This window comes from Megalops cyprinoides, chromosome 20 (genome assembly GCF_013368585.1).
Source record: "Megalops cyprinoides isolate fMegCyp1 chromosome 20, fMegCyp1.pri, whole genome shotgun sequence".
Taxonomy (NCBI): Eukaryota; Metazoa; Chordata; class Actinopteri; order Elopiformes; family Megalopidae; genus Megalops; species Megalops cyprinoides.
Window position 1 is genome coordinate 3,824,589 of NC_050602.1, and position 18,565 is coordinate 3,843,153.

Genomic DNA, 18,565 nt, shown 5'->3' on the forward strand with positions numbered 1-18,565 from the left:
TTCACTCAAATCCATGTTAGAGGGCACCACAGCAATAAGTTAGGCATCCTTGGCTACTCTTGGAACATATGGATTGATTTTACCACTAAATTTGAACTGCTTGTTTATCTATGTTTAGCTTTTTTAAAAGATGATGCAGCTAGTAAAATTTTGTATTAATTTAGTTATAAGCTTTTTGCACTTGCCTTTATTGCGTATAGGCAGAATTGAAGCTATTCTTATGATAACTCTTTTCACAGCTCTAATGGGACAATGATTGTATGTTATGCAAATAAAAAAATGCTAATAGGAACACAGGTATAAGTAAATCTTTGCTCAGTTGACAATGGAAAGGAACATAAAATACAGGCCACGTCCACCATCTGACACTGTAGACAAAGTTAGTCCTATTTTGGGAAGTATGGTGATTTTCATAACTCATAACTCAAACACATTGCAGCAGAGATGAAGGAACTTATTAGACTTATTGTAGCCTATGATTTAGGTAAACAGTCTTTTAGGGTGCTCCTGATTATAGATTTTGACCATGGAATTAATGCATTCTTAAGACTTCAACAGCAGTGGTGCCAAGGCTTTAGCCAAAACCCAGTTCATGACAAACTAAGTAGCTCCTCTGGCTCATGCAACATGGGTTGCAGTGAATAAATTGTCCCAGCCTGCGCCAAACACACTAGTTTGTTAAATGCCTTTGAACGTTGCCTAAAATACACTTTAGGAAACGTTATCTTCTCAATGTATTTTACATATTCTAGGATGTAGGTGGATTTCACGGGAAATGGAATTTTCGATTGTTACCTGGCTAGCTTGATACCAACTACGTGAATGTTTTAGATAGCTGCTTATGGAGGTGAATTTTTATTTGTGAACTTAAAGGTTTTTGCTGTGAGGGCTACTTTCAGAGTTAAGCTAGATGCACAACTTGAATGTGATGTAAGAGGTGCAGGTGAAAATCAGGATGAAGTCAAATTATTATCATTAACTTTCATTTCATTTCATTTTGGTTCATTGGCTTACTATTGAATTAGCTTTTCAGCCCCTGAGTCTCTTTATATTCCATATGATATACATGCACAAACATACCTGTTAGTTAGTGAATAACATTTGGGCTTGTCCTTGGAATGTGTTTACTGTTCAATGACATCAGTATATATACCTGCTGGAGTCTCTTGATGAGAACATAAGATGAAAATGGGGTCTTTGAACTTGAGTGAAAGCTCCCCCCACAGTGTCCAGATGCTGTGTCTCATTGGAACTGGGTTTTGAGTAGATTAGATATTAGTTTGAGTGTTTTAGTGTTTATATAAAAGCTCTGGAATTAAAGGGCAAAATGCTGTCTGTGACGCTGATGTTGATCGTGTGACCACCAGTCCAATACTCTCTATCCTGCAAATGATGTCCTGAAGTCAGCTTGGTAGTAAGATTGTACTTTTTTGAAAAAATGAATACCTGTCAGTATATGGTGAAGTACTAAACTGAAAATATCAGGGAGTGTACTGTAATAATTTTATATACTTGACTTTACACATATGTAGAATACATATTTGTTTACGAATGTTCAAGAAGACAGTTTTATAGTACAAACTACAATACAGTATGTGCAAATGATTACATGTATGAAAGAGGAAATAATTAATATATTATTTGACATCTGTATTGTATATTTGAATATTGTACATACTACATTTTCATGAGGATGAATTTTGAGGACACGAAAGCAGTAATTTCTTGCACATATTATTTCAACACAGAGTCAACATTTCTTTTAGGGTTGTGTTTCATGTTTTTGGATACCCAGCACAACTGGGCTCTTTTAGTCTTTTTGGAGTGAAATGCTGTCTCTTATCATTTGATTATCTGAGGTGCGGGGTGGAAATTGGACGTTTCTAAGAATTCTTTTATTAATCTGTTTAATTTTAAGCAAATAAAACACTGGATGAACACTTACGTCTCGAGTTTGTTTATTTGATTTCAGTCCTGAAACTTGCTTTCACTGCAATGATTCGAAAATGGAACATAAATCAGCAGTTTTCTGATGAAACGCCGAAGCTAAAAATGCAGACCATAGGAAAGTGCTTGGCGAAAATCTGCATTTCAAACGAGTGCCATAAATAAACACATTCTTATGCATTGCGAGCTCAGTATGACGGGCTCCAGATTGGACGAGATTACAGTGTTTCCGGGAAATTACATCTTTGCATTGACTCCTCCACAGAATGATTTATGCAGTGTCAGACACCAACAAGACCAAAAACTACTCAAGATGGATGTTGGCTTGAGTAAGCAATCCAAAGTATTCTGAGTATATGATTTGATGTTAAAATTAGTAAGTACATTTAAAGTAAAACAAACACACGTGCAAATGGTTATAAATCACATTGAATAACCAAGAAGAAAACAAGTTGTAATCTTCTGAATGTGATGCCATGTCTGGGTACACGTTGGCATTCATATCAATTCATTTAGCAGACACTCTTACCCACTCTTACCCAGAGCAATTTATAAAAAAGTTTTTAGCAATTTGCCAAACAGATACTGTGTTAGTAGTGTCATCATGGAAATGTAATGCCATTATGGGAATAGTTTTACAAGAACAGTGAATGCTGTTAAGTGTAAATAAAGGTATGTTAAATTCATGTTTGTATTGGGACATAGCACACCATTGACTGAGTTCGCTAATGTATTAATTTCTATTTGTATGAAATCACTATGGGTAATCCACAGCAGATCTGAAATTACAGGCATTGGTTGTGTTTTATAAGCTATTGCAGATCACTTTCATTCATTCCTGACTTTTCACAAGTCTGTTTGTGCCAGAATAAATATTAGCTGTTTGATCCATCCACCTCATCGCCTGCCAACTTCCTGGCGCATTACAGAGGTCACAGGTTTGTATTGCCGCAATGCGTGTACCGTTGACCTTTTGCTGCTTAGAAACTCTGAAGCATTAACTTCTGTGGAGAAGAGCTATTATGATTCAGTTCCAAACTCCTAGCTTTTATCACAGTGTTAGGAGGGGGGTCAGTGTTCAGAGAATCCAGATGTAGGTGGGGTTTAAATCTGCGCTGGAAAATAGACAGTGGTAACAGTGTTCTAACAGTTGTGGGGAGCTCATTCCATAACTTAGGGGCAAAGGTAGGGAAAGGATGTAATTGAGATGAGTGACCTTCCAAAGAAGGGGACAAAGAAGTGTTCTGGCAGGAGTGTAGGGTGTGAGGTAGTGGAGTAGAATGGTTTGGCTGGAGAGTAGTTTGCAATGATGGGCTGTAAGTATGGAGGTGCAATTTTTGTTTCTGTTCAGTACGGTAGAACCAGGGCTATACATCACCTCTGAACATGAATGTAAGGTAAACTTTCTAATCTTTTGGATTGCTGTGGAAATGAAATGGTAAAGTCTGTAATAAAAATGTATTTGTCTTAAAATTTCTATTTTAGGGAGATTTAAAAACATTTTAGCTCAGACTAATTCAACATGTTAGACATATAATGTGTAACAAATAGACTATAGCAAGCTATACATAAGATATCCATTTTTAAGAATGAGGTTTTCAGTTACTGTAAATATTAGCCAAAAATATTTTACAATTTTATCCATTTTTTATTCTAAATTACAGTATATACAGTACATTCTATAGAGTCATAACAAGCAGTAAAATAGGAACCTTGTCGTGCTTCCACGAGAGATTACAATGGCCAGCCCTTAGGGAGGTTAAAAAGAGTGAACATTAATTAGCAGAAAAAACAAACAAACAGACCAATAGACAAAACACACTGTGTGCATGGCAGACACGTAAACGTAAGCAATAAAAATGGGTGATACGTTACAAGTAATAGCCACAGGGGCTCACGTAGACTGTTCTACAATCTACTTCAATATAAAATTATTTATTTCCTTTTTTATTTTGTTTTAGTCTTTTATATAAAAAAAGTGCCGGTAAGCTTTTTGGCTGTACACGTTTTTTTTTCCTTCTCAGTAGGCAAATGTGACATTGTACGTGACCTGGTGTCCATTGTCCCACGCGTACAGGACCCGCTCCTTGGGGTTGTAGTCGATCTGTGTGCTGTGCCCGTGGGCATTGGCGAAGGGCAGCCGCGGGACCATCTGCGTGTTTGTGTATGTGTCGAAGGCATAGGAGAGGCTGGCGTTGGCCCGCTCGTGGCTGTCGATGGCATACAGGACGCCGCAGACAACAAAGCAGTTGCCATAATAGTCGCGGCGCAGGCCCGTCCTCCAGGACGTCTCCTTGTACGTGCTGAGGTCGTTCGGGTTCAGCTTGCTCAGGACCACCACCTCGCGGTGGAAGCTCTCCTCATCCACCGCCGGGTAGATCAGCCAGAGGCCGCTCTCGTCTATGGCGAAGTCGATGTCGGAGTGGCCCCGCCAGCGCCAGGGCGCATCCTCTTCGTACGCCGCGTCGTGGAGCATGGTCCAGGCCGCCACATAACGCAGCCGGAGGTCGAACTTGATGATGTCACGGGAGAAGGCACGGTTGTAGAAAAAGGCCCCGTTGTACACCACGTGACCTGTGCCAATCCAGTTGTAAGGCAGCTTGTAGGAATTAGAAGTCTGTCCTTTTGGGGGAAACCAGAACAAAACATTTACTAATGTATAAATAAAACACAATATAATAAAAAAACAAACACACTGTATATGTATACCAATGGACACACATTATATATATTTATTTAATTAAGGCCCCCCAATTAAAAAGGATAACGGGATATGGTAATAGGATAACAAGATTAAAGAAAAACAGGATTATGCATATGCAGAAAAAAAATCAGCAATATGCTCTTGCTCTGTTCAGTGCTATTAAGTATAAAGTTCTAATGTCTAAATACATATTTTTACTTCTTTGTTGACAATTTCAGGAATGTAATATAGCAGTGAAGACTTGTACCCAAAGAGTAACCTGTTCAATTCCCAGTTGGGTCATACCTATTGTACCCTTAAGCAAGGTGCTTAAACCTGAATTGCTTTGATAAAATGTCCAGCTATATTACTGGATGGTAACGCAAGATGTGTGAGTAATTCTAGAATAGGACACCTGCTAACTAGATAAATAACTTAGAATTTTAACTTAGAAAGTGGATCCATGAGACACACCTTGTTTGAAGGTGTCCAAGTCACGGAATTCCAGCAGGATGTTTCCGTAGAAGTAGTTCGCCACGTAGAGCCTGTCGTCATCCCTCTTGGGGTCCTTCATCCATGCCCCTTCACTTCGGCCATAGGAGTTGTGAGTCACGGGTTCGGAGATCGTGGCCAGAGTGTCCTTGCACATCCCTGTCAGAGAAAAAGGCCACAGTGGATCAGCTTTTTTTTTAATTTGGGTTCTGTCTCACATCAGATGTTTACTCTCCCACCTCCTTCGCCCCACAGTCATGCACAACCACAGGCTAACAAAACAAAAGCATTCACCGGTGCAATGAGAAGGCTGTCTCAAGCTTGCTGACAAAATCCAGAAATAAACCAAAGTATCTTCAATCCCTACCGTTTTCAGTTTCTTATCCTGAGAAATATAACTCTGGGAGTTTAAAAACAGTCACAAAACGGGAAAATTGGAGTAATTTCAGAGGAAAGTACTGTACCACACCGTATTTATTTTAGCTTGTTTATTTAGCTTATTTAGCTATCACACTGTTGATGCACAATCATGACTGCAGATATAATTACTGATTTTGGACTAGATGGGATTCCAACTGTATCTAAAGAAAACAGTTTATACTTTCCACAGTTGGCTGCAGGACAATCAGTTAAAATGAGATGGCAAGCTATAATTGTATGAAACAAAGAGTAGCCTGTAAGCAACATTCATTTTGATTTGCTTTCAGATCTAGCTCATTTGGATATGTAGCTAGTGTTAGACACCTAACACAGTAACACTATCAGTTAGCAGTGCATTGTTCATTTAGCCACTTACTAAAACGTTTTACTACAAACCTGCTTTACACATGGGGGTTGTGCTCATAATGCTCTTTGGTACAACTAGATTTGTCGACACCCTTTCTGCCCTTTCCAGGAGACTGATGGCCTCATCTTCTGTTGATTGTAACCCTGTCACTATTTAATATACTTTCCCACGTAGCCGAAATAATTCACAATTTTACCAGCAGGGGGCACACAAACATTTACTAATTACTAATTCAAAATATTACTATGAAATGTGACACAAAATTATGGTGAAAACTACTAAAAATCCTAAAAAATAAGGCTTATATCTGTAAGGGTTTAGATTTAAAAAACCATGAGGTGCCATTTTCTGGAAAATATCGGTGAGTTGCCTCAGCAATATTGCTTAACGTATAATGTAGAGATTGGAATAAATTGGGAGATTTTGGATAATATATTGATTGTCTGCAAAAGACAAAAAGTTGATTTTCCAACCGGTGGCCCTCAGGGAAATTTATGAGTGAATACGTATTTAAAGCAGAATTTGATGCACAGTTTTTACTGAAAGTAAGTGCCTCAGACTTGCCAGGGTTTTTTGTGGGCTCAGCCTCCATGGTTTCTTCTGTTGGGCTCTCAGTCCAACTGATGCGGTACTTGGGTTTAGCTGTAACTGACTGCCTGGCAGCTTTGGTCAAGGTGGAAGCCTGTGTCATTGTCGATGGAGATGTGGTCAGAAGCGCAGGGGTTGCTGCCGGTGTGGTCGTGGTGGTGGTCGTTGCTGTGGTTACCATCGTCGGTGGAATGGCTGCAGTGGTTGCTGGTGGCTCCGTGGTTCCTGGAGTTTTTTCGGTGGCCCTCTCTGCTGCGACTATCTCCTCAAATGTATTGGTGTATTTCTGGGTGGGCGGGACCACTTCTGTGCCAGCGGAAGCTGTGGGCTGATCTGCCTCAGGCCTTGCTCTCCCATTGGTTCTAGAGCTTTTGTGTTTGTGCTTCAGGAGCTGATCGCCCACCAGCAAATCCACTAACCCGTCACCGCTAACAACCTCCTCTGCTGCTGCTACCACTGCTCAAAAAGACACAGCACAGACACTCAACAGCTGCTCACTTGCAACAAAAACACCTCAAACCTGCATATAAAATTTCTGCCTAAGTTGCAAAACATTTTTACTAATAAAACAGGTCGAGCATGTGTCCCCTTTATGAATAAAGTGATCCATGCTGAAATAAACATACATTACTGCATAAATTATAAGCTATTATTATTTGTATTTAGTATTTTGCCATCTGTTGTCATAAATTCATTTTTCCTAAGGTTGTCTTTTCTGTAACTGCCAATATCTTCTTTCCTCAGTGTTACATATACTATATGTTATAATGTTATATATAAGAAAATACATAGGAAGAACTAGAAAAGCAAAAAATTCAAGACAAAAAATAGGAGCATCAGAGCAGGGCACCTGCTTTTGACAGTGCCCCTGTTGCGGACATTTCTGCATGGAACCTGGGCAAAGACTAACACAGCGCTGTTATTTTTGTGCATTTTACTGACATGTACAACAGGACCCTGCTTGGGATTCAAACCTAAAGTTCTTTTGGCCAAAAGTCCAGCTCTCTAGTCACTGGCCTACACAACTACTGTGTAAAAACAGATCTCACAACGCTTCAATTTTCCAACATTCAGTGTCTCACCTGTTTCCTAAAATTCACAAAAAAAATCTGCCAAATAAAATTATCGCTACAGCACAAAACGTGATAGTGAATTTGCATGTAATGTTCTATGATTTCTCCATGAAATCAGGACTGCCACGTGACAGAGTGGTCAATGGCAGGATCGCCCGTGCTCGGCAACTGCATGCAAGACTTACGGTGCTCGTCTGCGTCCTCGTCCTCCAGCGCATTGGCCTTGTAATATGTGACTCCTCTGATGACCTTCCCGTTTGGACTGGCTCTGGCCTGCCCCTCCGCTGCCCGTTCGGCCTCCTCCTCGGGCTGGCTCCTCTTTAAAAGCGGGCGGGTCTGGCCCTGGGGCCCGATGAACCTTTCCTCATAGGTCTTCTGTTGTGGGATAGGGCATTCGCCATTTTAGAATAAGCAACACGGCAACAAAGGAGTTGTTTTGATTAAAATGCAACTGGGGTGATCCTATGAGAGAGTGGAACCCCAGGGAAAGCACTTGGTTGGACGGAGCATTTATAAGTGAACCTCATAAACCTGGGGCACACAACTAAATGCTGTTCTTGAGGATTTTATTATAAACTTTTCAAGCTCCAATCAGATCAAACAGTTTCACTTACACTTGCACTTAGGGAAATTCCTAAGATTTTACTTAATTTTTTATTACTATTCAGAAAACAGCAGTTGGCGTCCTTTAATTTATACTTAACACCAATAAATAATGCTGCCTGTCAGTGGCATGCAGGTGATCTCACTTCAGCCTTGTGTTCGGGCCATTCTCTGATCCATTTCGAAGCAGCAAGTCTCTGGCCCCTCTTGTCGGAATTCATTGCATGCCGTAAAGGAAAAACTGAAATTTTTAGCCCTTGGAAGAGGCTCGGGAAAACAAGGTACCTTGGCTTTCAGTTAATCTTTGCTCTGCGGATTGCCAGTCTGGCAGGACATTTCCACCCCTGATTACAGGCGAAAGTAGCAGCTCTGAACTCTTAAGATCTTGCCAAAGTCTCACCGAGCTGAGACAGGCCACTCCTGCCAAAAGCTGATTTTTACGTGAATAATCTCATAGACTTGCCAGATCCCAGCTGACCATAGTAATTAGTTATGTTTTACTACATTTATTTGCTGACTTTAAGTAACACGTGATGCTACAAGCAACGTGGAGGGAAAAAAAACCCTCACATTGACAGAATACTATGAAATGTGCTTGTACTCTTAGTTACGGCTTCATCCGTGTTTTCAGCATTAAAAAAAATATGCCGACGAGTTCGAAGTCATGCGCATAGTGCTTCCATAGAGTCTCATAGAGTGAGTTGCAAAGCTAGTGGAATATCTATGTTCACTGCAAGGCCTCTGTTCATCCTACCCAAAATGTCCTTAACTCTGAGAGACAAACTTCAAACACTTTTGTTTCGTTTTGTTTCTTCTTTAGCTTTTTACTGACTCGTTTCAGAGACAACCAAAGACAGTTGTTGCGTGAGGAAGATCAACACGGTTATCAGCTGCGCCTGTACCCTCAAGGTTGTGGTCAGTTTCCATGGGTGGGTGGGGAACCTGCCTGACCAATACATCACCCTTGGAAAAGGTACTTGACCTGAATTGCTTAAATAAATGTCCAGCTGTATAAATATACCTCTCTTTCCGTGGTCACAGACAACTGTCACCAAAACGAGTTAAATAATACAACGTAATAATGTTTAAGAACAAAAAAAAAATCCTTGAAAGGAAAATAGGCACTGTAATCAAAGATTTCTCTACATAGCTATGTTTTTCACGATTAGAATTACAGTCAGGTTGTGATGCCTTCATCGTTATTTGACAGCGTTCCAGCACTTACGGTTTAACTACCATTCGTTATCATAGAATGAAACTGTATGAAATGAGGTGCAGTCCGTTTAACTGTAAAGACACAAATTAGATGAATCGGGGCAAATATCCAGGTGAGTTGAGGATGAGAACTTTCGTTCCACGAATGTTAATAGGAATGCACCTTGGTGTTTTACTTCAAACATGCATACTAAAACAAAAACAAACAAAGAAACAAAAACAAAAAAACAAAAAAAAAAACAAAATACACACACAGTATCAGACCTATACAGAACTGGGCGGTGGCGGGTTCGACACGGCTTACCTCTGTGTCCATGTAGACTGCTGCTGCGTCTCTCTGCAGGGGTGTCGCCTGTACGCGTTTCCTCTTCTCAGTTCGCGTACGTGAGCGGCTCTCCTTCACCTGGACCTGCTCCTGGGAGCTGCCCCGCACTGTTACTCGTTGTTCAGTGTGGTTTTTGGACACTGCCTAATCACACCAGAGCAGAGCGCAACGGTAGGGCAACGAGTATTTTTCATTTTTGTCACTTAAAATGTAAGTCTGGGAAAGTCTTCTGCACCAGATGGGATGCGTATGCCGATATTACCAATTTCTCTTTAAATTCCACAGCCCTTTCAATCATGAGATCAGAATCATTCAAAACTGATAAAATTTACTCACTCAAACGTGTGGACTTACCTTTTCTATAATCTCAACGCGATCGAGGAGTTTAGTCGTAACAGAGTGCAACTTTAACAGGTCCATCCCATAAAAGGCCCCTTCGAGCAAATCCATAATAGTTGAGAGCTAAGGAAAAAGTTTTGATCAGAAAATGTGAGCATGTTTTAAAGTGAAATTAAAAGCATGAGAATATCACCTCCGCCGATATTCCCACTCGGTTGTCATTTTATAAAGCAAAATTCTACGATATTAAGTTAAATCATATTTACTTCACATTGGACAAACAAAATAGCACGTTAGACGCCTGATTATTGCTTTGAAGAAAACGGAAATGCTTGGACGATTCGTGCGTTGTCACCATAGACAATGCTAGCAATTACTTTGACGTCGTCTTTCCCGGCTTCCTGCAGTTTCTTGAACCTGAAGTCCCCTTCGCAGGGGTTCAGAGCAGAGGGAGGGGCGATGCAGGCGCACTTGCAGCCCGGCCCCGACGTAATCGTCTCCACAGTGTAGAAGTCTTGAGTCTTGGCGTCGCCTTCCTCGATTCGCTGGCAGGCGCTCCTGCTCAGGGGTCTCACCACACATTTACACCGGCAATCAGAGCCTTCAGACAGGGCTTTCACTTTGTCATAGTCGCCCAGCAGCTGCAACAGAAAGTAAAGTATGCACTGTTCCACCCGCGCATTAAATTCAACGTCAACGTCAATATTCATCACATTTAGCGGGGAAAAGTTATTCTATGAGGCTAATTAAAGCTCGGAAACCACTTCAACGTGTGCGTGCAAACAGCTCAATTCCATGGGTGTTCGTGCAGGTCTAACAACTTAGGTTCGAGTGAAAACAACGTACTTTTAAAATACACCATGCAGCCTAAGTTGTCCAATTTAACCAAAAAAAAAAAATGGCTAAAGAGGAATTTCAACGTATATACCAGAGTCTGTTGTTGATTCGTATTACATTTCAAATAGCGTTGTCTATTATCTCATACCCAATGCACGTAGGATGGGTTGCAAATTTACCTGAGGCGCATGTTTATTATAATCAATTGATGTTTTTTTTTGGTGAAGAGACAAGTGAAAACAAAAGTGCCACGCTCACTACCTCTTATGTTCCATGTGAAGTATTCCACCAAACGCAAAATACCTGGGTTAAAATGTTCTCCTGGTTATCCATCTCGTCGTCCAGGGTTTCGCCCTGTTCATCCAACTCCTCGTTAAATCCAGGACTGACATCATTCAGGGTGCTGTCCACCACCTCATTAGGTGCGTCTGAACTACAAGCAAGAGCCAAGCACAGGAAAACGCACACCAGCTGCAGTTTAGACATCACAAGATTACAGAACGGACACCTATGGAACGGGTGCGAGCGCGTGGGTGGCAACAGCGTACACTTGATACAGACAGTCGGAAACCAAAAATAACCATTAATTTTCTTTTCTTTCATTCACACGCAGTTTGATTGTTGCATTTGTATGGGATCCAGCGGTGCCTTGCAAAGACGAATGTCAGCAGGGTGAAATGGTAAGGCGCTCCTTGCTTTACGTGAAAATTGCAAGTTATAGCCAAGGTGACGGTAATTCCCTCTCTTGTGCGTGAATACCGGAGAAAGACAGGCTACTGAAATTTCCGAAGGATGGCTAGGAGCTCGTGGGAAGGACTTCTTTCAGTTGAGTCGCAGCAGGGAGGAGTCATAAACATTGCCGTGGAGGTGACCAATGAAGCCGACTTTTAAATTATTTCATTAATGTTGCGATGAAGCTTAATATAATCACTCATGTTCCCTTATCTTGACATAAGCTGCTACAGGGAACCCAAAATAAATTACCATTAAAACACAAATTTTGTTTTGCTATTAAAAGAGTTGATTGTTTTTGGATTTTCATGGTGAGAATCAGCTCTGCGTTGATCTCTTCAGAGCTCGTTAGAATATTGATGGGGATGCTCTAGAAAGAAAATATTGAAAGAAATTTCGGTTATGTAGTTATTATAAATTTCGGTCGGATGCTGCGGTCCTCTGCACTGCTGAACCTGTTGGCCGAGAGCGGCAAATCTAGTCCAGTAGCGCCACAGCTTGGAGAGTTGTCGTCATTACTCGTGTCGTTATTAAATTCCCAGCTCACTGTTTAATTGACTTCAATGTATGTCATGAAACAAAAATGCCCTGTAGTAAGGTATTGATATATTATGAATTTTTCATACTCTTAGTATTTAATAGTTGTTTAATAGTAGTTCATAGACAGATGAACTAGCTTTCAAATAATCATCTTATATTTGAGTAGCTGTCTGGGAAAGAGGTGTTTGTTGCTAGTGTCCAAAATGCAGTAGTTTAGCAGTAGGGAAATATTTTAATATATATAGATTATAACTCAATGTCTATAGTTACAATTGTATTATATATGATTGTTTTTCCACAAAGTGCTTCTTAAAGTTGTAGTAAAAAGTCTGACACGCCCATTCTCATTTAAAGCCATTTCCGTTATGACGTGAATACCAGAGTGTTCTGTGTAACCATATATGAAATTCATAGATTGTTAAAAATATCATAAGTACGATTATAGTAGTACCGCTGATACATTTTCAGAATTTTTATTTCTCCGTTTTCTAATTCTAAATGGCCTGGTTTGATTTGAATTGATTGTGAGGAAGAGCAACTGAAACGAAATGCCTGGAAGATTTCAAAGATTTCAAAAAACAGCCTGACTAAACAACTAAACAGCTTGGACTATCGATTAAATGTGTAGTCGAATAATCCCCATTTATATTCAATACACAGTACTTATGCAATTCATATGGCACTCATGCTACCTTCCAGCTTTCGATTCCAAGTCCTGCTTAGATTAGATGGAGCTGAAAACAAATTCTGTTGTAAATGCAAACTTGAAATGTAGTAATGTTATACTTGCTACCCACCTTTAAGGACTTTTGGCCTATAATACCTCTCCGTTAGTCATGGACACTTATCTCATAAACTCCACACATAACTGCTAGATCTCACATACAGACAGACCCCTTGCCGGTGTGTATCGTTGGTTGGCAGGGAGAAAATGGGTAAACTCAATGCTTGAGTTTTAGTAATAAACTAATAAATCATTTAGTTGCAACAATAATCCAATGTGTCTAATCTATTGCATTGTTTCTGTTTGTGTTAATTTGTTTGCTACCATGGGTGTTTGCATGGCTCAGATTATACAGGCCTGTGTTGATGTAAATGATATTAGTAACTCTACCAGCAGTCCCATGCTTTCACTCTTAAAACAGGAAATGTTATACAACAATAAGCAGTGAAACAGAAAGTTGCTTAGTGATACTCATTCACTTATCTAGCAGTCCATTGTTTCTCCTCAATCGCCATTTCAAAAATGGCCTGGAACATTAACCATTTTAAATGAGGGGCTGCCAATTAAGGCCACTTTCACATACAGCCACAGAAAGATTTTGTGTCCCCATTTGCATTCAGCACACAAATCTGGGTCTAAAGTGAAACCCGAGCAAACCGGAGGCATTCGATTCCCGACCCTCTTCCAGAAGTAGACCGCGCTCCTTACAGTGGTAATGTTACGTTCCCAACTCTTTTAAGGGCTTTAGGCCTGTCATATATAAACATGTTATTTGAACCCGGGAAAGAAAAGACAAGACACTGGACGAAAAGTGTAGTGAACTGAGTGGGGTGGAAGCCAGCAAGGAGCGTTGCAGTGAAGTTTAGACACTGAAGCCTTGTTTGAATTGTCTGGCGAGGAAAACATAAAAATGCTATTAGCAACATAGAAGTTGCCCGAAGTTTAATATTAAGATGATTTACTTAAAATGCTGGATTACGCCAGAGATTTAGACCTACACATGTACAAAATGAAGGTGTTAACTGAAAAAAATATAAAAACAAAGTGCTCACGTACACCTGTGGAATCCATATTACTGTGGAAACTCCCCTATGCTAATGCGATAGCAAAAGATTACCCGAAGTAAAGCCACATTTCTTCTTTTTGCATGCTGGTGACTCTTCAGAAAGTGAAAGGCCAGCAGGAATCTTCATTGCGTTCTATTCTTCAAATTCTGCAGCGTAGGTGAACGTCAGACCACAGTTCAGTGTGGACGGAAATCTGAAAGGTGACTTCAATTCAGGAGAAGCCGGGGGTTTTGAGGTTGCACATATGGGAATCACTCAGTGCCCAGTACCTTGTCCTGATTCTGGGCTGCTTCTAGCACAGGGGCAGACTGATTCCCCTCAAGAGTATATGCAATACCTCCATGTTCTCGAGTCATCATGCCTATAAATGGAAATAGGCTTAGAGTGGGACTGCACTCTAGTTTGTTATATACATATTACACATTGCATTGTACAGTACATTCTGTGTTGGAGTGGCTGAGTTGCCAAATCATTCCTCTTGAATGTAGGCAGAGCACTATGGACTGGGTTCAGGGTTCAGTCCCAGCCATATCATTAGACAGTGATCAGGGGCCCACAGCAGTGGGATAAATTGGCTTTGTTCTACCACAGTAGGGGTCCTCAGTGCACCTATGAGTTGTAAGGCGTCTGCAAGTTGCCTGGATGATGTCAGTGGAGTAGAACCTGCCCTCCAATTAGCACTCACTTCACTGTTGTGCACTGTGGGACTTGAAGTGGGAAAAAATCAACATTTGGCTGCACATGGGTGTTTTAGAGAATTGTGCTTAGCACATGTCACTTCAGCATTCCTGCCCAAGTGCAGAAGTTGTCGCAATTAAACAAGCCTGGTCAATCGCAAAGGTAGGGCTACACACTAGGTAAAAAGCATCAAATACAGTCTAAGGCCACTCAGACCCATTCGTCTTTGTGTTACATGTGTGCATTAGTCTAACCCTCAGTATCCATCATCAGCAAATATAAGCATGAGATTAAGCTCTGGATACAGGGAGGAGTAACAAGATTTTAAGGATAATTGTAGGTACTGGAGTAATACTTAGTTGCTTGGGTTAATTTTATGATATGTGTATATTTTATGTTCAAGGTTCTAAAATAAAAACATTTGAGTTACTAATGTGCTTTGATGAGAGTTGATTGAAGTTTTCATCAATGCTGCATCTACATGTCACTGTATCTTTGAGAAACACAATTCTCACAAAAGAGAATTATCTAGAAACATGAATCACATTGATGTAAATAGTTCACACGCATGTTTATTATCTTCTACAAAAAGTACATTCATCTTAAGAAAAAAATCATAACTTTGCAACATAGAAGCAAATATGATTCTATCTTCTATACACTTCTCTGCAAAGTGGACTCAGAGATCTGTGTGAAATTTAGAGCATTCAACTCAATAAAAAATGTGCGGTTCTTGTTCAATTCATAAAGATCAAAGGGTCAGAATGAAGTACAAATATTTTTCAAAGTATAATAAAGTAAATGATTTTTTGACAACTTGACCTCCATGCTGCATGTGAGTAACGCTCCTGAAGATGGCATGTGTACGGAACATTTTCTTAATATGAATTCCCATTAATGAAATTAATGAGATTATAAAAAACACGCCATTATTACTGAATTCTCTGCCCAATCATTCTCTACATCACTGACTTAAAGGTTTGTAATTATTCAGTGGTGTATTGATAATGAAGCATTGAATTATTTTTGTTGAACTATCAATATTTTTACTGAATGAATGAATGACTTGGAACAAACTTTGACAATATTCAAATGTGCCATATAAAAATGTGCCATTTTTAAAATCCAAAGCAAAACTTGCATTCTGGACTCTAACCAGTGGATGGCAATATAATAATACTACACTGATATTCGTCTTTAATGCCAATAATAATCATTTAGGGGATACTTTGTGGCTGACAGTTGGCTGAGTTAACTTGCTGGTACATTACTCATAGAGTGTCAACATGTCTATGCTGTCTATGCTGATCTTTCTGGAACAATGGCAGTTAATCAGCAGTTGCCCTACAGAATTATTTAAACTAGCATTTTTTAGTCTGTATTTAATTCCTAGTTTCATAGGTTTTGTGTGTTTTATTTGAAACAAACTGTTCTTCATTTGTAATGTTGATTTTTAATTTCAAAGTATTCTGAGACTAAATTGATGTTATGAACACAGGTTACCAATACAATATTGATGGACTTTTGTGATATGACACATCTTTTAGCAATTCAAACTATTAATGGGTCAATGATTCCATTCCTTTTAACCTCTATTAAATCTCAATGTTTTCAACCATTTCAAGATCCCAACTATTTATGTACATACAACCCTTTTATACTACTCTCCTTAATTGTATTTGTGTTGCATTGGTGGATTTGGTTATTTTGGCAGTTGGCTCAGTCAGCACCATGATGACAGTGCTTATGCATGTGAGGTTCTACAAGTGTTACTTCTTGACCGTTACACAGTTTGTTGTGAAAGTCAAGGGATCAGACACACAGCTGTCACTTGTAGTAGCACTCAGGCAGCTGTGAAAGAAGTTGCTAGCTGTCTGGCAGGCAGATGGCTTGGTGTGACATTTAGTGCCCAGGAAAGAAAGAAAGTTGGTAAAAACGTGTAGATGTGAGCTGAATTTCCAGCGGCCCACCTTAGCTGTTGGTCAGCTATACCTGAGGCGTGGAGTTGGACCTTTCGACAGTAAACGCTCCCTGGAGTGGGGTATGCAATCCATGTTCTGTTGCTGGAACATTAGCTCAGTGTGCATGGCTACCTGTAGGGGGCGCTGAAGCTTGTCTGTGTATTTCTGAAGATTTCTAAGGGTGGCATTGGAAGGTATTGGAAGGATACAAATTGGATACAATTGGAAGCATACAAACACAGCAATTACCATTTCAGGGAATTCTGTTTGTGGCCTAAAGGTTCCAGGTATGAATCTTGGGAGGGGCACTAATGATGCACCTTCGGGATCAGTAAATATCCAGTGAAGGAAATGTGTCATTTATAAATTGAGACCTATGCAAGTTGCATTCAATAAAGAAGAAAAAAAAATATATTGTTGGTGCAATGTAAGTGTTTTGTGACTGTCAAGTGTAATTAATACATTGCAGGACATTGATATTGTATATCTGTATATGAAAAGCTCCTTGCGCTCTTTCAGTCCATTAACCGAGTGATAAAAACATGAAAGTCGATTTAAGATGCGATGTGGGTAAGGCTCAAAAACCGCAGAAACCAACAAAGTGTGTTTGTTCCTATTAGGAAGCTATTTTTTTGTAAGGTAGTACCAAAGGACTTTCAAGAGGAAACCTGCTTTTAAGCGGTTCAAAAAAGGTTGAAAACCGCTGATTTAAAGAATTGGCAACTAGCAAGGGTCGGACCATCTGCTTTATTAAATAATGCCCAATAATGTGTGTCATTATTGAACGTACAGTACATGTGTATTTATTCAACACTAAGAAGCTTGATGTAACTACGAATTTACGAGCGCTACACCATCTATAAAAAGTGTGTGGAAACAACAGCCTATTGTGTAAATGCAGAGGCCTACTGCTGAATGAGATATACAGCCCTACATTTTGACAGAAATAAGGGCTGTGGTTATACTGACATCTACCTTTAACTACAAAGTTACACGTCTTCAAAAAAACGAGACTTGACTTACATCACAATAACGTATTGTTCTAACACACATACTTGCATTGCTTTGGCACAGGGCCCAGGTTGGTGATACTAGTCAGGTGGGTTTTGATCTTTTTAATCTTTATTTCGAATTCTTGGAGTCATAGATTCATTCATTGAGGAGAGATGGGAAATAACTCATTGCTGCATTTTTTCTGTGGATCTGTGCCACTCAAAGGGTGAACAGGGTCATTTTTAAACTAAAATAGGAGCACTGTATCCAATAAATAATTGAAGCTTGATATTAATGCTTCTATTTTTAATAAAGTAAAACAATTATACAGGCTTTATAGTTATATTTAAAAAAAATCTACATTCATTTATTGGGTGAATGTTTGAATCATTGGTTGTTCTAGGCCTGATTCAGCTACTGGTTGGAAGGTGCCATTAAACCCATTAGCACCACAGATCTTCAGGACCGAGGCTGACCATTGCTGACCAAGAGTGACTACCAAAGCAGCTCCAACTGATCAAACAGTTTAACATGTTGCTCTTTAATAACAAAGGAAACAAAGAAATAAGACGGGGATGTCCATGTGGTGTTATTGGAACAACACTGGCCTTTTAATGCTGGCTGTGCACTTGTAACTGGTGCAGTTTGCACAGGGATTGAACCTGCAATCTCTAAAATGTGATGGCATGCCTCAATACGTGAGACACAAATAACTCACTCTGCAACAGACCTGAGTCTGCTGTATTTGGGACCTCTGTCTGGGACCTCCGTGAACAATACACTTTCTTCAACAGCACTATCGTCACAAGCATCAGTGTGTATCACTGGCAGGACACAAAGCCTGCATTATATCTGCAGAAAGTCCGTACATGTTTCTAAAATATGTAAAGTCTATATGGTGTGTACAAAGGGCTTCACAAGAACAAGCTTGCATCCTACATAGTGATATATGGCTCTTTGATTCAATTAAAGATTGCAAGG

General features: G+C 39.9%; 1 protein-coding gene across 1 annotated transcript; it reads right to left on the reverse strand.

The window, feature by feature from the left end:
• Positions 1-3,710: 3,710 nt before the first annotated feature.
• Positions 3,711-11,375, reverse strand: olfml2bb (olfactomedin-like 2Bb). The gene is made up of 8 exons (XM_036554868.1): positions 11,193-11,375; positions 10,430-10,693; positions 10,068-10,175; positions 9,693-9,857; positions 7,756-7,945; positions 6,474-6,953; positions 5,105-5,281; positions 3,711-4,569 (listed from the first exon to the last, which is right to left on the reverse strand). The coding sequence occupies exons 1-8, from the start codon at positions 11,373-11,375 to the stop codon at positions 3,968-3,970; spliced, it is 2,169 nt and encodes a 722-aa protein (XP_036410761.1). The 3' UTR covers positions 3,711-3,967.
• Between the last annotated feature and the right edge of the window lie 7,190 nt (positions 11,376-18,565).